Raw genomic sequence first — 20659 nt, 5'->3', positions numbered from 1 at the left:
AGCTCTCTCCCACTGTCTGTCCATGCTGCAGATACCACAGTCCAGGAGCAGCATGCAGGGAAGTGATGTTTTTCCTCAACACAAACTGCGTGCTTTTTCTTCACCCCCTTCGCTCTCAGAGCAAATCTAAAAGGTGCAGAATTTAATATATAACATAAACCATGCAACTGGGGATACCAGTATCATAAAGTCACCCCAGGACAACTTATGATAAAGCTAATAATGGAGCCAACTATGAAAGGTGCCCTTCTTGATGTGCTTATTAACAGGGAGGATCATGTAAACAAAGTGGTGACTGGTGGTCACCTTGGCCACAGTGACCACACAGCAATTGAGTTTAAAATCTTGGTTATCAGGAGGAAAACTGACAGCAAAATTTCAGTCCCAGGCATGACAAGAGCTGATTTCAAACTGTTAAGGGATCAGTAATGTGCCCTGAGAAAATGCATTTTAGGGTGCTGGGGTCCATCAGGTCTGGTCATTTTTTTAAGCACCTTCTCCCAGGGGCACAGGAACAGGCAGTTCCAAAATGTTAGCAGTCAAGCAGAGGAGGCAGAATGCCAGCTTGGCTGAGCGGGAATCTTCTCTTGGAAATAAGGTAAAAAAGTGAGGTGTATGCTCACTGGAAACAAGGTCTGGTGAATGGAAGAACTACAGAGAAGCTACTATCAGTGAACAGACCCGAGGGAATGGCCTGAAGTTGCATCAGGAGAGGTTTAGGTTGGATATTAGGAAAATTTTCTCATCCAGAGGGTGTTTGGGCACTGGAACAGGCTCTCCAGGGAAGTGGTCACAGCACCAGCCTGACAGAGCACAAGAAGTGTTTGAGCAATGCTCTTGGGCACGTGGTGTGACTTTTGGGGTGTCCTGTGCAGGGCCAGGAGTTGAGCTTCAATGATTCTTCTGGGCCCCTTTCAACACAGAATATTTTATTATTTTGTGAAAGATGGTAAAGAAATAGTTCTGGTTTCAGCACAAGGCATTTAAAATTCACTCAGCCTTCTGGCATTTTCATACCTCTGCAGTTTCTCACCTCTGAAGTGTCTGTTCACATACTTCTAATCCCAAGGGCTCATGATTCCTGGCAATTGTAGTAATTTAGCAACAGAGCTTCTCCCCACATCTTCTAGAAAACTGCAGAGAAAGTTTCTAGTGCCTCTCCCACAGACTTCCAAGAAACATGTAGTTTTTATGGGATACTTCACCTACTAGTCTTCAACTGAGATGAAGAACAGTTATATTCACTTTACTTTCCAATAATCATTTCAATGTTACAAATACATTTATACTGCACAAAAATTAATACAAGATTCCATCTAACAAAAGTCCTGTAGAGATACTGAAGAGCAGAAAATCTGGAATTCAACCTACGAATCTCAAGCAAGAACTTCATTGTGAGATCGTAATACAAAATTTAAACATCTAATCAACTACTTCTGCTATTTTTACATGCCTCGGGGAATTAAGCTGTTCTTTCTAGATTAGTTATTACTGCATCATTTTCATTCATTTTTATATACATGTCTCATTGAAACAGAGGAAATCTACGAAATTCCAATTCCACAGCAAACAGGCTCGTAATTGAAGATCCCTTGAAAGATTAGGACAGCAGTTCCTGACTGTGAAAAAGTTCTCAGATAGAATTTGAATTGGAAAAGATCTCTAAAATTATATGTGATTGAGTTGGATCTACTGTTTATTTAAAAGAAAAATAAACATTTAATATGACTCAAGAGTGGATTTCATTATTTTCACTTTAGTCCAATAAGAGAAAATCAGGCTTTCACAAGACTTTCATGTGACCCAAAGACGTTGAGCTGCTATTCCAATTATTTGTATTACAAATAAATGTCTATAGCTTTATTTTTTGTATAACGTTTTCCTAAGCAAACTCTAAAATAAAATGATTCATTGTGTAACTCAATTAAATGTAACAAAATTATTACTTCATCATTTTTCAGATTTCTGAAGCAGAAAAAATATGCAAAATCATTAGTACTTTAGTCAAAACTTAAGACAAAAGGAGCGTGCTGAAATATTCAGTATATAAAACTTCCACAGATGGTACATGCTCCTGATACCATCTTTGAAAAACAAAGAACATTTCCAAACAAATATCTCCTGACACAATTTCTCTCTCCAGCTATCAATAACCTGTATCAAAATTGCTCATTACTGAACCATTTTACAAGTCTTAGATTGTGTTCTTTATATGTGACCTGAATGTAATGAAAACTTATTCATCAGTAACACATTTTGCTCTCAACAATATAATCCACTTCATACATTTGGGGAATTCTAAGACCAATGGCATCTGATTTTATAGCTTTTTTTCAAAATTTCAACATAAGAACAAAATACAGCTTGGCATTATCTGCTCTTCATCTTTTCAGAAGTCAGCTAATTCATCAAAGACTATTTTATTCTCCCATTCCTTAGTTACTTCAGTTAGGTAAACACTTACCTTGGAACCACTGTAAAAAGAATAATGCAAATCCTCTGAAACAACATCTTTTTCCCTAAAAAAATACCAATATTTTGTAGCAGATGTGAACTAATCCAAGAAATAAGGATGGTCTTTTTCAGCTTCACATGGGAGGACTGCTGTCTCCACAATCATAAAATAAGCATACAGGATATACGAGAAGCGACAATGCACCTAAATAACATCTTCAGCAGGATGAACATTCAAGCCATCAAAAACCACAGCCACATCCCTTCCCTGCCAGTTTGCCTTTCAAAATACTGAATTACAGATCCCACATTTGCTATATTTCTTTCTCAGAGAAAAAGAATACATAATATACTAGTAAGTTTGAAATCCTTTCTAGAGTTTCATCAGCAAAGACGGAAAACATTCAGAGCAACTGCTACTTCTTGATCACATAAGATTTTTCACACTTCAAAAGACATGGGTGTTTATTTAAGAAGGCAAATATAATAACCTAATTTCAAAGACAAATGAAATCTCTTAATATTAGATTATGCAGGAGCTCAACTGTGCAATTTATTTCTCAGTGTGCATGACCTCAAAACACTTTTATTTTGATTCATGCTCTTCAGCACTCCAAAGCAACTAACACAAGTTACACATATCACAAGTGCACACAAATTTTGCTTGCATTACCAGAACTTCCAACAATACAATGTTTGTATCTCATATACTTTCTACATTACCATTACCTTTTTACTTAATAGTCTCAGCTTTTCACAGATTCTTATTTTCACTTTCTGAAACTCAGACAATAGTACTGTTCTCGCAACATTCAGTCTTTTTTCCACATCTGCCTTCTGTAACACCAAGCAATTCTAGACTCAGCTAAATTTTGCAAAACCAAGAACAGAACTTCTTAATTTTGGTGTACAAATTAGACTACCAGCATTCCTAAAAAATATGATTGTTTTAAAATATCTATTTGCTTACTCTTACAGATATGTATGATATTCCTTATAAAAAAAGACTTTAGGTAACTGAATATAAGTCTACATACATACAGTCTCAATCTACAAACACATATGAATGAGATGCACTCAAAGAAGCAGCCTAATTGAAAGTATCACGGTAAAACCAAGTATCTTTCTTATGAATTGAAATTTACATAACTAAGCCTTCTAAAAAGTCTTGGTTTCATCTCTAGCAGTAAATATATTAAATAAAAAAATTACATTTTTCTCTTACTATATCAACTGCCACATACTATTTTCAACAAAAATAATTAATTTGAGATTCTAGAATAAGCATTTCAATTGTCATGTATATAGGCATTCCCTAGGGAAAGTTCATCAACAAGCCACATATGGCCACATATAATCCTCCTCTAACACACAAAATCTAAGAGGAACACCTTTATTAACACATTTAATCAACCACTCATTTGTACAAGAAACAAAAACCTACCTTATCTTTATTGAAGCTTGCTTAAGAAGTCTATTCTAGTTAAACTAGTGTAACTTTTCTTGTACCAAGATTTAAAGTCACATGAACAAATCTGAGGGCTGCCAATATCCAAAATTCAGTATCTGTTCTGTACACTTAATTTTGTCAGTTGAAAGTCTACTACCTAATGAAAAATGCATCCTTCTGCACCACCAACTGCTGATTCTGGTCAACATGCTGTCACATCAAGACATGTATAGTACTGGGAGTCACCCTAACTCTGTACAATTTTTCCACAAATTACAGATTGGACTAGCAGCAATTAAGATCTCCAAGCAATCTCTTAATCTCTTTTAATTCTAAACAAACATTAGCTGAGATGGCTCTCTCTGGTCACTGCATAAACATTTTTATTTTCTCATTGATCTGGAAGGCAAGTTTGGCCCTAATCTATGAATTACATTTCATCATAGGCTTTCACCACAAAATCCTACCAAGTTCACCTTGGGATTCCATGCAAGTGCATCCAGTTACCTGGTTAAAACTTCTGCGCACACATCCTTCTTGCCTTTCACATAATCACCATTTCTGACTAAAAGCTGAAAGTCAGTTTTCAGAAAGGAGAGCCAAAACACAACATAACATAACACAACAAATAATTTTTAAAAGTCTAATAATGACACTACTAAAGTTGATTTACTAAAAAGAGTACAGAAAGGACAAAACTGATGGCTAAGCAATACTTCAATCATTTAACCATACAGACTTAAATGGGCTATATTGTCCACAGCTGACAGAAAGCTAATGCTGAGCCAGCTAATGGTACATAACAGAGGCTTCAATTTTCTACATGAATAATTGTACCACAGCACACAACTGTTACAGCAGAACAACAGAAAGGTATGGATTAGTCAAAGACTAGGCCAGAGAAACTCTGAAGTTAACACATCTAAAAGTTAGAAAACAAAGCAAGGAGTTAATTTCATCTACCACCATAGCTACATCTGAAGACAGAATTAAGCACCATGGTGAAGCACCCCAGTGCTACATAGAAAAAGAACCCAAAACATTTCTATGAGTCCAAAAGACACTAATTCGGTCTTCAGGTGAAATTTTGCATAGGCTAAAATACATAATGTGCTCTAGCATTCCATAGTGATTATGAAGATCAGTGTTTAAAAATAAAAGTATTTTTAAGTCTCTTACACAATTCCTTCTGTCACTTCACTACATGGTCAGATTCTACTTCAAGAACTTAAGACAGGAGCCACATTTAAATTTAATAACTCCACATGTGAGGAAAGGGATAACTCACAGTACACAAAAATATCTCCAGACTGAGTTTTGCAGTTATGAATCTGTCAAGGCTTTCTAACAATAACAAACAATAAACAATTACATGGTAATCAAATGATTCTGCTGCCTTAATAGTCTCCATAAACTAGACAGGTACCTTCTACAGCAGTTCCAAGTATTTTACTACAACATACACTTGCAAATCTCCTCTCACTTGCATGGCTTTCTCTGCAATGTAAAAACATCTTTATTAAATTGAAACTACAGTTCTATAGTTTTCAAAAAGGCTATAAAGCTTTTTTCTTGTGTTATAAGTTTAGTAAGGAATAAAAGGAGATAAAGTCTTAGACACCACAGCAAATAGAATCATGCTTGACACCTTGATTTTGAACGCATAAGATGCATTAGTGAATTAGGAAAAACACTAGCCACACTTAAGGTCTTGGATTCATCATTTGTGATATAATACAAATCATTTAAACTAACACTTTCCTATGGAACTCAGAGGAAAAAACAAGCCTCCCAGAGTTTTACACAAATTCAAACAACACTGAATATGAAATCATCTGATGTAAATTATAAGCTGTGAGAACTGAACATGATGCTGTTGGCATCAGTTTTGTCAAGATCCAATTGCAGTTACTTAACAACACCGATATAAAATCAGAATAAAATTCTCAAGCACTAAAATGAGAAAACTTAAGTGTGTTGATGTGTATAGTGAACTCTTAATGTACCACTTAGGAAGATTAAGACAGAATCATTCCTCAAAAGCATCATCGTTAGCTAAGCTTAGCTTTCTACAGATTAATGCTCAACACCCACACAGCCACAGTGTATTGATTTCACCTTGCTAGATATCTTCTACATTTCCACAGCATTCCCAGGCCACCCTCTGATACATCTTCAACTCTCTTTCTTCACAAAACTCGTTCTTTCTTCCCACACTGAAATGTTCCCTCCTTCCTCAGTGAAATGTTCTATTGCTTGCCTAGTACTACAAGTTGCAAGCTCAACAGCTTTCAAGCTACTACCAACAAAACATAGAACATCCTTTCTTCACTAGGGTAATGGTCAATAAATATCTACTGTCTAAATTTTTTTTTATGAAGCTTACAGGAACTTATCTAACTTATCTTCATAGGCAAAATGATTTAAGCTTGGTTAAAACTGCCCTAAAAATTCTACATTTCTACAGGCAGCAGATGAGAGAGCTGCAAATCAAAAATACTTCATTTCCTTAAAGAACGGACTTTTTTTCAAGAGAAAATCTAAATTACAACCAACAGAATTTACTTAGAGGTCTCACAATGTTTTACACAAACAATAATGAATACTGTTGGAAAAATTAAAAGCAAAGACAAGAGCATTTCTATAAAGACATTTCTCTCTCAGTCTGACAAAAGCTAAAAAGAAAATTTAGTTATTTTGTCTTCCTCTTATTTGTTGGAAAAATTCTGCCCTGCATCTTTACATCTTTTACATCTTTACAACCATAAATTCTAGTTTCGTCATTTTTTTATTTCTCCAGATTTAGAGATACCTCAACCTACCATCAGCAAACGTTACACAGAACCTTTAATAACCTGATAGACTGAGCAACCTGCTCCTGAAACATTGCAAGAAGTGAGTGCCAACTGAGGTGAATTTCTACAGAAAGTAAAAAACATTCTATATAGAACTTCTCTGTTTCCAGAAGAAAGTATCTGCAAGGTGCAACTAAGAAAATACTAGCTAAGGTTAAAGTGAAATATGTCTCCCGTGACCCTTAAAGCAATCATGTCCCTGACTTCAGCCTCTACAGTACTTCATCTTCCCAAGATTACTGTACAATTACAAAGTACAGTTTTAAGAAAGATGTACTTTTACGGGCATTATCTACATTTATACTGACATCAAAAATATCAATACTACATGAAAACAAATATGTTCTTCATTACAAACTAGCAGAAGTCTTCTAAAGTAATGCTGAACGCATTTAAAGATTGGTTTATATCATTACATTAAAAAGGCATTGAAACATGCTAACAGCCATGTTAACTACTTCATTTAACTTCAATAAAAAGACATAAAATGAAAACTGCTTAGTGCCTTAAACACAGTAAGATACTCACAGGATTCTTCTATGCATAACATTTTTTAAAATAGTACTTTCTTCTAGGCTGCAGACATGTGTCCTCGCCTGGAGTAAATTACACCTTCCAGCATCACAATGGGAACTTGCCAAGAAGCCGATGATTTTAAAGCATTTTCTACAAAAATGCAGCCAATGCTGCTTTAAAAATTAAACAGATCGAACATTAACTAGGTAATTAGCACCTCAAGCTCAAAGACAAACTGAACCAAGAAGAACAGTTTTACGGCTACAATAGAACCTAAGACTGAAATGCAAATGCAAAAGACAAAATGCAATCAACTTTGATGGGTTAATACAATGGCTCTTCTATTGCATGTGGCACTCTACCTGCTGCTCCTGTTGCTCACCAGCTTCAGCACTCACAGGCCTCAGTGAAACCATTACTCACTCAAGAGTGCCAGAAAGTTCACAATCGCAGTAACTCACTACTGAACATAAGCTGAATCAACTCAGTGGAGGATACAAGAGACAGGATGGAGAGCAAGAGCGGAACTACAAAACTGCAAGGCCAGAAATGGAGCAAGAGAATGCCCCATATTAGAGAGAAGGGCCTTTCCAACAGCTGGCAGCACATTCACAATGACTGGTATTTCACACCCCATCAAGTGCATCCCTTCAAGCACATCACACCCCAGTGGCCTCCACATACAAAATGCCACACAAACACCTTCTTCAACTCTGCTTCTGCTGGAAACTGTTCCATCCACATTCTATTATTGCAAAGGGTTTACTGAATAAAGAGCACAGCAATTCACAAATTACTCAATGAATATTTATAGAGAATACAAGAAGTTGTGACAAACCACATACTTAAAACTGAAATCTAGGCTCTGCTTGTCAAAAAACATCTGTATTTTTGGCCTACTGAAAAGGACATCAACCTCCACTGTTATAGTCCAAATCCTGTCTTAATCAAAAATAACATTATTGAAACACATGGTTGATTATGAGTATAAATTACCACCCAGGGAGTCTGGCGGAAAACAAAATTATTTCTAGGAAAATGACATTAAATTCACTTAACTTAGTAACTTAATAATATTAAATTACTAAGTTAACTAAAACTGTTACTACAGTTTTGTTACTACAAAATCTTGGTATGTTAAAAGCTAAGCTGGTTAGTAAGAAGATCCTAAAGCATAGGAAATAGGATCCTACAGAGATCCTAAAGCACAGGAATAAACGGCTGTAGTTATATTAATGATGTTACACACAAAGTCAAATTAAGTAATAAACTTACTTGAAAATGCAAATCTTACTTGTATGTGTGCCATGGGCTTCTTTGACCTACAGTTATTCGGGCAAAGACAGTACTGATTGCTCAGTATGTCTCCTCCCAAGGCAGAATACCAGACACAAATGGCAAGACAACTGTTTTAACTTTTCATAACTACAGAATATACTTATTTTGTACTAAACATCCTTCTTTGAACAGCCAAATGGGGATTTTAATCTATCTTAAATAAAAAAGGTTTCCCACAGAAAGTCAGAAACACCAGATAAAGAAGGTGGTGAAGAGAGGGAAGTGTAGATATTACAACTGTTCTCTGTAAGAGATAAGGAACATGCAGTTCAATAAACATCCTAGAAGAATGCACTGGTAAACACATCTATTATATTCTAAAATTGTTATATATTTAATATTATGTATTTACCACAAATATTTCTGTTTCTAACATATATGTATATCTTATATATAAATATTTGCTGCCCCTTCTGTTAGAAAGAAACCTTCTCATAAATTTAAGGTAATGAATATGTCATCTATAGAACACTACAAGTAAATATAACAGGTGAGCTAAATCTCACCTAAATAATTTATTCCATACTTTACTACTTCCTCTTCAGAACTTCCTCAGAAAGCACTTCTTCAGAACTTCCTCTGAAAGTATTGCTTTCAGAAAACTCCCTAAGTAAACAAAATCCAAACTAATTCCACAGCATGGATCAGTGTGTGATGTCTCTTCTACATCCTCCCTATGCCAAAGAGAAGACATTAAATTATAATGTTTAAGACCACAGGGAAGGACAGACGATTCCAGTCACTGTCATTATCTGCGACCATCACCCTTTTAACTTCCTTCTCACTAGTTTGCTTTAATTTAAGCAACTATTTAGCTTAAATACACCCATCTTTCTTCACCCAGCTCTTTCAGCTGTAGCTTACAAACCTCTAGAACTCCAGTGACAATGTCTAGGAGGCTACTCAGAATTATACTCAGAAAAACAAGCACAGCAGCATCATGCTTGATTTCATTGCACTGGTGCTGCAGCAGCACTGAGGAAGCATTAAAAGGCCTGCATAGCATAAAAAAAAAAAAAAAAAGGATTGTTGGAAAATATACAACAATTACTTCAAAGTTACTTTTTAACCTTTTATTCTATCAGGGAAATCAATTATATAGAAATCTCAAAATATTTTTGAAAGAGTGTTAAAGGCCCAATGTACATTGGAAACACACCATTCCACTTACATTATTAAATGACACCAAATACTATGGTCAGTTTTAGATCATTTAAACACAGACCATGGCCAAAAAGGATTGTCCCACTCTTCCCTTAAGCACTGTCAGGTATTTTGTTCACACAACCTCAGGTGAGGTACTAAGGGTTGACTGAGAACTCCTGACATTAACCTGCAGTTGAATCAGTGAGCTTAAACTAAGAAAGAGTATGTCAAACTCCCTTTAAATTTTGTTATTCCTGTGGTTCGTGTGCATTTTTAATTACATTATTACTTTTATGTATGACATCCCCAAAAAAATCACTGAAAAGTATAAAGAAAAGCCTGAGGAGCAAGATGTAACTGGATATTTTGTTTACAATAGACTGAAAAAAAATGTTCAGCTGGAGAAAAGTTAGATAAAGACAGTTAATATAGCTGATCACTACTCTGTTCTTTTTTGTAATTAGAAGATACTGAAGAAAAGTAACCACTGCCACTTCCCTATTCCTCATGTTCCATTTATTGTTGTCTCAAAGGCATAAGTAAACCAAATTACTTTTAAACATCAGAAAACTTCCTAATCTTTTTTAAACAGATTTTCAAAGACAAGAGTGAAAATGTTAGAAATACATGTAACTTTAATACTTCTAATCACAGACCTATTTAGCACAGTAACTAGTGAACCAAGAACAACTCTATTTCCAAAGGACAAACTTTGTGGATACAATAGGGACATTAAGATTTGATATAATGCATGATCTTTAATAATGCAATGAATTTAAGTATGACACTATAGAAAACTGAAAAATTGCAACAGGACGTAAATTCAGTCTTCTTAATTGTAAGTAAATAGATTGGACAAGGGAAAACCACTTTTGTAGGCTCAGTTACTTCTTTTAGGGGAAGAACTTCAGAAGAGTTAAGACATGGCCTGTCACAGGTTAATTTTCTCAACTAATCTTAAATATATTTATCTTGATCACACATAAGAAAAAAGAGCTCTACAGAAAATGTGATGTATCAGAACTAATACTCCAGATTCTGAAATTCATTTACATTTTATAAGCCAATACATCTATTTGATGCAGTGGTGAGAGAAAAAGATTAATTTCATTAGCTGAAAGTCATTCTCTCAGCTGATGTAAATAGTCTGCCATTTGCCAGGTAATTTCTCCATTTCAGGCTAGCACAACAAAATACCACTTTTTCCACTGCAAATACTGTTTAGCTGTAGAAACGTCTCAACTAAAAAGAAACTGACTACAGGATACTGGGGTCGAGAGAAGACATCTCCTAACATAATAGCTAGCAGAGAAACTTCTATCTCATCTTTTCCCTTTAAAGCAAAATTGCATTACTCCCATCTTGGATTTTAACATCCCAATGCAGCTCAGGATAAAATGCACTCACTAGATAAATGGGTTCAGAAGAGGTGTGAGTCTAAAGAGCAGGTAAAGTGTTTGTCCTTACAAGCAGTCATAACCCAGGCAGCAAGGCTTAATATGCTTAACAGTGTGATTTACTTATAATCATGCTTAAGAACATGCACAGTACCTATTTCTAACTATGTATGCACTTACAAATGATCTTAACTACAAAATTCATCTAGAAAAAAAATCTTAAATCACATTCCAATTTCTTTTTACATATTGCATGTCACTTCAACACTCATTAAGGGTGTCCCAGTAAAATGAACAAGAATCTGAAAATAAGGTCTGTATGAGTTCCATGGTGAATCACTGACATACCACTTTTAGAGATTTTAATTAATCAAATTTAAAACCACTACATTCAGAACGTGACCATAAATAAGTTCATAAAAAGCAAAATAAAAGGTAAGAAAAAAAGAGCACCAGCAGCTCAATTTGCCTCTAATCTGCTAATCTGCTAACCCAGCACAATCGCACTCCATCAACCTGCTTCTACAGACCAGGAAAACAAATTTAGTTTTTCCTACAAACGCAGCTTGGTGCTCGGCCGGACCAAACACCGCCAGCAGCACGACACCGGCCGCCAGACAGGGAAACCCACCGCCGCCAGCAACTCCTGCAGGAGAGGGCACTCGGAGGTCTCACAGCGACGGCTTTTGCCGCCCGGGAGCGCAGCCACAGGGAGGCGACGGGCCCCTATAGCCCCGCCGCCCGGCCCCCCACACCCGCCCGGGGCACGGCCCCGCACAGGCGCCGGGTCTCTCTGCCCCGGCCCGGGCGGCCGCCTCGGTGGCCGCCGCGCTCGCAAGGGGCTCCGCGGCCCCCACACGCCCCGCGGCCACCAGGGAAAGGGGGAGGGAGGCAATTCAAGGCCTCGGCCTACGGAGGTGCTGAGACCGCTGCAACCGCCGCCGCTCCGAGAAGCGGCCGGGGACAGCAACCTACCGGGGAACCCAGGGGAGCGGGGTACAGGCTCGGCGTTCGGTCCTTCACCTCTGGGCACTGCTTCCCGACCCGCCCCGCCCCGCCCCGCCCCTGGCGCGGGGCTCCGAAGCGGGGCCGGCCGGGGCGGCGCTGCGAGGCGGAGGGGAAGCGGCGGCGGCCCGAACGCCCGCCCCTTCCCACCGCGGCACAGACGCCCAGGAGGGCGGGCCGCACCGCGCGGCCCTCGCGCGGGTGATTGACAGGGCGCGCAGGCCACTCGGGAGGTGGGACGCTAATGTCAGGTTGGGCGAGGGGGAGGGGCTTGCTGGTGGGCAGAGCCTGCAGCCAATGACGGAGGGGCGGGGCGGGGCAGTGCGGGGGCGTGGCCGCAGCCACGGCGGCGGCAACGCCCGGAGGAGGCCGGTGGGGGTGGCTGAGCCCTGCGCTCAGTTGCTCCACTCATAACTCAGAGCTCGGGCTCCGATGAGCCGGCGGCGCGCCTGCCCCGGCTCGGCGGCGCGTCTTCCTCGCCTAAAGCCCCATGATAGGGACAAAGGTACCTGTTTAATATGTGAAGGGCTGGCCTCCTTGGATTGCCGTGTGCCCAGCGGCGACGGAGTCAGTGTCGGACCGCGGGCGCCTGGAACCTCAGCTCTCTTCTATCGTTTGCTGGGTGACTGTCCCCAGATGCCAGCAGCCTTCGTCGCCGGGCGCATCGCGGCTGGCAGTTTCACAGAAATGCTATGCCCGCCTTGTGCCCCCCGTGGTTGGCAGTGTCGCCACACGTAGGTGAGATTACCCTTCTCGGGCATCCTGCATTCCCTGTTCCGTGCAGGAATAGACTTTGTGCCAACGCTCGTGCAAAAGAAAAGACCTTTATGCTCTTCTCTAGTTCTCCAGTCAGGAGAGTAGCATTTTAAAAACCTTGAAATTTGAGTATAATTTAGGCCCCTGGGGGTCTAAGGCTTTAAGTAGAAGTATTACCTTTCTTATATTTGAATACATATAAACAACTTTAAAAGCTTATTAACAACTTATTTTATAATCATTAGAAATATGGAAGAGAGAGGATGAAAGAATAACTGTTAGAGGATCTGGCGGATCTTGCTTGTTCAGATAATTTTTTACGAAAAGTTGGCACATTCCAGAACATTCTAGAAGTCCTTGTAGGAAAAATAATTAGAAGCAATACTGCTTCTAGAAACTCTCAGAAGTCATTTGCTCAAGCTCTATTTCCTTGTCTCAGTAGACACTGCATTACTTTTGCCAAAAATTCTCCATAGGCGATCTATACTGTTAGTCTATTAAGAAGGATCTCGGTGACATTTAACTGTGATCTTGCAATTTAAGCCCATTGATAATTGCACTGTTCTCATGCTAAGTATTTCACGGTGTGCTGATATATAGGGCAGGTCTCAGGAACGTCGCTGTCACTGTCATTCATTCAGAGAAGTGTGTTAACTCCTCACTTACCCTGTGGAGCACAGATTCACCTTCAGAATGTCTCACTTTCAGCAATTAATCTTGACTTTTCTAGCATCATACATGACGCAGTATTAGGACAGTACAGAGAGCTGTTGTCCTGCTCTGTTTCCCCTCAGTAAAAGATGCCTTAATCAAAGAGGAGTGAGCATAACACTTAGTTCCAATTAGTTTTGCGGGATCCCGATGGATGCAAGCATTCCACTGTCACAAGCAACTAAGCAGAGACAAAAACAAGTCTTGTATTACTGTGATGCCAAGTTCATCTTGTACAAATGTCCTGAAATTTTCCATAAACTTTAATCAGAAATGGACACATATTCATAAGTACTAGTATTGGTTTTCCCAACTTTTCTAAATACACTCTCAAAACTGCAACAATAACTGCAGATTTTTTTTTTTATGTCAAAGCTGTAGGATGTTTTTCCAGTTATGATTTGTTATTAAAAAAAAAAAAAATCATTAACTGTTAGTTCAACTCAACAAATTACTCAGCAACCTGTTATTTTAAGATTTAGGTGATAAATATCAGGCAAAAGACAAAGATATCTTCCACATGTCAGAATTTAAGGAAAGGTACATCAGTTTGGGTTAGTTAGAGTTACAGTCAGGCTTCAGTGGTGAAGGAAGTGGATGATATCTTAATTTTCAAGAGCATACCATGTAGAGTACATAAAATAGAAAATCGTGCTGTGGATTAAGCTTTATAGTGTTCTCGTGATTTAATCCCAGCCAGCCACCAAGTTCCATCCTGCCACTCCCTCCCCCACCAGTAAGATCAGGGAGTGAACTGGAAGATTTAAAGCTGGAAAAGTTGTGGGTGGAGATAAAGACAGTTTAATAGGGAATGAAAAAGCCACACACAAGCAAAACAAAACAAAGAATTAATTCACTGTTTTCCACATGCAGACAGGTGTTCAGCCATCTCCAGGAGAGCATGGCACCATCACACATAACAATGACTGGGTAAGACAAACACTACCACTCCAAACATCCTCCCTTCTTACTTCTTCAGCCAGATTTATATGCTAAGCATGACACCAAATGGTAGGGAATATCCCCATGGTCAGTTGGGGTCAGCTGTGTCCCATCCCATCCCTGGCCCCACAGCCTCCTAAGGGTGAGAGGCAGGAAACCACACGGCTATGAACAACAGACATAGAAGGCTTTGGCTTCTTGTAAGCACTGCTCAGCATTAACTATTCACATATTAAATACACATGTTATCACACATGGTGTTTCTAGCACAAATGTGAAACATGGCCTCATAGTAGCTACTGTGAAGAAAATTTACTTTATCCCAGACAAAACTACCATGTGAACATCCCAAAAGGTGGTACACCTTGCTGTGTATACATGTGAATGCTGTTCTAAGTGAAGAAAAATGTACTTCCAGTGTTTAATCCTAGCATTATTGCCCTCATGGAATCCTTTGACAATTCCTGCACACACAGCGTAGTAATGGAATTTTCCAGGTACTACACCTCTTAACTTTCCAAAACATTTTATCTTTTTAAAAGTACTGTATTATAAAGGTGTCACGATATTTCATTTCCTGTAATATTTCAGCTTTCATTTTAATACTCACCATTTGGCAGTATTTCAGCAGCTGTTTCCAGTAGCCTACAGCATATTATTTATGCTGTATATCTCTAATGAACTTATTCCCCCTTGCCATGCTGAACTATTTAATTACTATATACTAATAAATTAAAGTCTTGCTAGAAACCCGCAGGCGTAACATCTGGCTTTTAAGGACTATAGTTCCGCTTTCCCTTCACATCTTAAAAGCTCTTCCAGCTTCTTAAGATCTTTGTTCATTTCACACATGTGGAAGAAATAAATGTGATTCCTCCTTCCACCCTGTGTTTTAAACTCATATCAATTTCTAAATATTGGTCTTTTTGTCACTGGCATAGGATTTGATCCAATCAAGCTCATTTAGAATGATTGTTCTCACTGTGGTATCTCAAACACTGTCCCTTAAAATTTCTTCCATTCAGGATCCTGTAACTTAATCCATAGGCCTAGGAAGATCTCAACACCTAAAAATAGAGCTGAACAGGCAGTAATACAAGTTGCTGCAGTAAATTAATTCTTCTTTATGGACCATCTAAATTCTGTTTAATTACCCTTTAGTTTAAGTTTTTTGTTCTGGACTTAAAGTTACCAGTGTGTGATAAAAGAATTACTGCAACATGGTAAAGTACACAGTCGCAAGCCTCCACTTTGCCAGCTTTTAGATGTGTGTGGAGAGGCAGTGGAGGGAGTCTGTTGCTGGCTGCTGCAAATGTGTGCTTGCAAACAGAGAAAACAAACAACCCTGCGTACCTTTCATTTGTTCTAAAGTTCATGCAGTTTGGCAGCAATGCTGATGTGAAGGAGAAAGCCTCATCTGTCTGGACTTAGGAGTACGCATTGCAGACTGAAGTCCACTTGTAGGTTCCAAAATTTTAGGACCACAAGGAGCATTTTATAGTAATTTTATGAATGTAGAGAGCACAGCAAGATTAACAGATTAACAGATTTGTTAATTCCATATGAAAGAAATATGAGGCTTGTGCAGTTCATGGTGCTGTCATTGGTAAGGATAGTTACATGAGCAGTTAGAAAATTCCTGTAATACATCAATCTCATACATCATAAAACAATAAAAAATTGATAGAATGTCATTGCCTTAAATAAAAAACAGTAACTCACTTTGGCTGGTTATGTCATCTGACCCATGTACAAATGTTATGCTATCTCTTCACAATTCTGAAGTTGTTGGTTCAGCTAAATGCTCAGCAGTTTGCACTATTTTTCTTTGGAAGAACTCCCTATAACCAAGGAAGAATACTCCTACATGAGGGAGAAATGGGGAAAAGTTCTGTGATCAGGCTGATCCCCTCCATACTAATGAACTTTTAAAAGTGGAAGTCAGAGTTGCACCAAAGACAAAACAAAACAAAACAAAACAGAACAAAAAAAAGGGACATGAGAACATGTAGAACTTTGTTGGTGCTATGCCTTAACTGCATCAAAATCTATTTCCATACATCTGGTGAATTATCCCATTAAATTGGATAATGAAAAAAGTGTGAGTCAGGTCAAGTGGAAGGACTGAAAAGGCCACATACGTAAGAACCACATGATAAGGTACAGAAAATCAGGCACTTTGGCAAAATGCTAGAATTCTGGAGTTTGAGATAGTGATCAGTGATCTGACTGTTGATCTAACACTGCTTCATGTACGGAGAGGATCTTTTTTCTTTTAAGTATTTAATCATAGACCTGCTTAACCTATTGTTATCAGTTTGTCATTTATCTGAGAGATTGAACAGAACACATGTATTTTTTCATATAATTAAGAGTGATCATCAAAGTTCAAAATCTAGGGACAAGAAAACATGGAGATTGAAAGTTTTTGGCAAAAAATCAAACAGGCATTTGAAAAGGTTTTCTGTCTCATAAGTACTTTCAAAGCTAAGTTTCTCAGTAAATGTTTAAAATAAAACCCTTGTGTCAGAATAAAATAAATCTATAGATTTCATTTTAAAGCCACTTCTTTGTTTTCATTCTATGATTACAACTCTTAACTATTATAATTTAAAGCTGATACAAGCTTTTTTAAAACATTGAGGGTTTTTTTATTAATACAGAGTATTTTTAAGAGTAATTTTTCTTTCTCAGCAATATAAGCTTGTATTCTCTTTATTCCATTTTCTGGTTTTAATATATTTTAGAAGTGCCTCCAAAATTCTGGAAAATTAATTTAAAAAACCAAATCCAAAACCCAGAATACTGCTATGATGTGATTTTTTTTCAGTCTTTTTCAGGCTCTGAAATCACATCTTCATGATTATTTTCCTCTTTTACTCTAACAGTAAGGAACTGCAAATAAACTATGTATTTCAATCTATTCTGCAATATTTCATGAGAGTAGTTAGTAAGGTTCAAGGTTTTTAAAATGCTACATTTGCTAATATACCACAAACTGCACTAGAAACTGTACTGAATTTTTATCCAGCTGCCAAAAGGTTCAAGATTTGACTTTGCCAATATTTGTAGTTCTTCTCAATGCTTTCCCTTGTAGAGCAGCAACGAACAGTCCTTTGAATCTAGATTTTTCCCCTTGTTACACCCAAGACTCTGCCCTCAAATCTATTCTCTAGGTTACTAATTGTTTGAATGCTACTTTAGAAAATCAATAGTACATTAGTCAAATTAAGGTTTGGCTTTCTAACTGTCTGCCCAATCAATAATATTCTGCTTATTGACACTAAATTTTTTTCTTGAAATAGATTAATTGATCAGATACAGAGGTACAAGGCAAAATTATGGGTCTGCTACCTAGACCAAGTAGCTTTTGTATGGTAGAAGCTAGAGAATTCTCTGAAGATTTGTAACTTATTATGAACTGTACTGGCTCTTATGAAAATTAATGTGAATGTGTGTTTCTCATTACAATGTTAAAGAGAAGTAACTCATATCCATCATTACTCAAATCATGCTTTCCTGTTGGAAGTACCCAGTTTTTCAGTAGTAAAATGCATGTTCAGATTTGTATTGCTTTTGCTTGGTTTTCCAGATATAAATATTATAGTGAATTGATCACAGTATTTTACATTTTCTTTGAAAATTGAGATCAATGGACTTTATTTTACAGATAGGAAATCAAGGAAGAATTGAACCTAAAAACTTCCTGTTAAATCACATTCAAAAGGAATTTCTCTTGGCTTTATGTTACTCTCTGTGCTACTGATTTCTAAGAGTTTATTCCACTAATTTTGACCCTAAAAAGCCCTATGTATCTTTTTAAGATACAAGTATTAAATTTCTGCAAATTGGATTCACATGGATTTGGAGGACAAAATAAGATTTCCTGCTCCAGGAAAATCCAGAAACAGAAGCCATTTATACCATCAGACAGAACATAAGGGATGAAATAGCTTGGCTTCATTAATATCACTGCCTGTTCATTAATTCAATGAAAATATTTTTAAGGGCTGCTTATGTGCTCCATGTTACTGCTATTATATAATTTTCTCTGGAAACTTGCCAAGGATTTGCTGAAAATATAGGTATTTCCATAGAACTCCTCTTTTATATTCATGAAGAATAATAGTATATTCAGCAAAATGCTAAGCTCAGGGGATGATGATCACTATTACAAGATCAAGGACATTTCTATGAACAGCTTTTCTGTGAAAATCCTTGCATTTGTAGTCTGCAAATTCTGGCAGCTGTTGCTGTGCTGGAAAAAAAAATGATTGTGTGGGGAAAGGTAGAGAGATAATATAAATACAATATGAGCTTTCTTATTTTCACTAATAGTGTCTATACATAAGTTATTAGACATTTTTGGGGTTGTTTTCTTTTGTTTTCTTTGAGTTTTGGGGGGTTTGCTTGTCTAGGGAAGGGGGGCTGGATTAGTTTTGTTTGTTTGCTTTTTGTTGGGGGGGAGGGGGAAGCAGTGCTGTTGTTTCCATTAATGAGTTACTACTTTCATCAATTAAACTAGAGAGATTTTTTTTGTCAATCCAAAATCATGCAAACAAATTTCTAGTTCTAAGAACTATATTTTATCCTTGTTTAAAGTCTGTCTCTAAAGACTGCAAAGGTAAAATGTATCCCTATTTATACTGTTGTATGAGCAATTGAGACAATGGAATACGGTGTCTTGAAGCAACTAGTGGATACCTGAATAGACTGGCTTATATATTTATTTTTTAGTTTTTCCCTCCATTTTTCTTCCTTCTGAAGACAGAGATATATTACTGCCCAGAGGTATCATCACATGCTTCCCATTTCCATCTGAAAAACAAAGTGGACCTTTACAAAACTTCACAAAGCTTTCCCCTATGAAAATTACTTTGATAAGGTACCTTGTAACAACTTTGTATTCGTGGAAACCCCATCTGAAGAAACTCTAACAGTAAGATAACACCAGTCTAATTTAAAGGTATACTGAGGGATTTGCACCTGAACCAGCAAGACTGGAAGCCAGCAGGATCTTTTGAAATCAGCCCTTGGCCTTTTTATGAGAACAAATGCAAAGAGCATTCCACAGGATCTTTGTTATTTGTCCAAAGGATTTGAACCATCACTGCCCAAGGATTAGTAAGAACATAGTAGTCACATATGAATTTGCCTCCACGTATTTTCCAGCTGCTTTCAGGACAGGGAGTTCCTTTGCTTTTTCTGTTTAATAGCCCTCAATAGATCTCTTTTGCAATGTTAGTCCAGCTCTGTTTGAACTCATGTCAAGTCTATGCACTGACAACATCCTGTAGTGAGGATACTCACAGAAAATGTAGCTCCTGTCTGAAAAATTTTGGTTGTTTTGGGCCTGGCTCATCTCTGCCTTGACTCTTATTAGAAGTCCTGCTTAATTTATGCCACCAGTGATCTTGCAACCTCCGACATAACCCTTACTAAACTGCTTTTTTTCCGGGGAGGGGAGTTCTTTGGTCTGTTTGGGGTGCTTTTCTCAGACTGAAAAATCCCATTTCATTCTTTTGTTGCCTGTCAAGTAGTTTAAAGAAACTGTTACATGCATTGGTCATGCTTGCTATCCTCCTCTGAATCTTCTACAGTTCCAATACCTCTTTTCTAAGATCAGGGGGATGGGGATCAGGATGATCCTCCTTGGTTCTTTCCATATTATTTTCAAACTATTTTTAATTTCCAATTTTCTTTTGTTTTGGCCTCTATAGAGCATTAAGTTGAAGTTTTGCACATAAACTGGGTCCATCTTCTACATAGTTATGATCAGCCTACCTTTGTATTTATGAAACTAGTGTTGTTTTGCCTCAGTTCCATCACTTCACATTTGTCTGTCGAAGTTCACCTGGCATTTCGGCTACTAGGTGATTTGGTCTTTTAAGATGCAGGAATTTTTACTCTTAGGTCATTTAAAAAGCCAAATTGGTGCACTTTTCTATGATACATTTAAAGTACAGGTCAAGTTTAGATTTGTTGTTATCTTTTGTTTTGAAAAAATAGTGACATTATGGGATGAAAAGGCAAACTACAAGACATTGATCTTAAGAAAAATGAAAAATCCAGCACACTAAGTGTAGTAT

At 37.7% G+C, this 20659-nt stretch overlaps 2 protein-coding genes across 7 annotated transcripts in view; one reads left to right on the top strand and one right to left on the bottom strand.

The window, feature by feature from the left end:
- Nucleotides 1–12239, bottom strand: part of CSNK1G3 (casein kinase 1 gamma 3) — a 78006-nt gene extending 65767 nt beyond the window's left edge. For 5 of the 6 annotated variants that reach the window (XM_015653470.3, XM_015653468.3, XM_015653471.3 and 2 more), the window contains exon 1: nt 12132–12239. The gene's annotated coding sequence lies outside the window, so the exon portion shown is untranslated. The remainder of the gene's footprint in view (nt 1–12131) is intronic. The other variant, XM_015653476.3, reaches the window with a different exon arrangement.
- Nucleotides 12240–12719: 480 nt separating this feature from the next.
- The window catches only part of CEP120 (centrosomal protein 120), a 101078-nt gene continuing 93138 nt past the window's right edge, over nt 12720–20659 (top strand). Inside the window, exon 1 of the mRNA XM_015653146.3 lies at nt 12720–12899. Within this exon, the coding sequence (XP_015508632.1) occupies nt 12854–12899 (46 nt within the window). The 5' untranslated portion in view covers nt 12720–12853. The remainder of the gene's footprint in view (nt 12900–20659) is intronic.

This window comes from Parus major, chromosome Z, assembly GCF_001522545.3.
Source record: "Parus major isolate Abel chromosome Z, Parus_major1.1, whole genome shotgun sequence".
Classification (NCBI taxonomy): Eukaryota; Metazoa; Chordata; class Aves; order Passeriformes; family Paridae; genus Parus; species Parus major.
The sequence above is the reverse complement of the archived record's forward strand: the minus strand, read 5'-3'. Positions and strand labels throughout refer to the sequence as shown.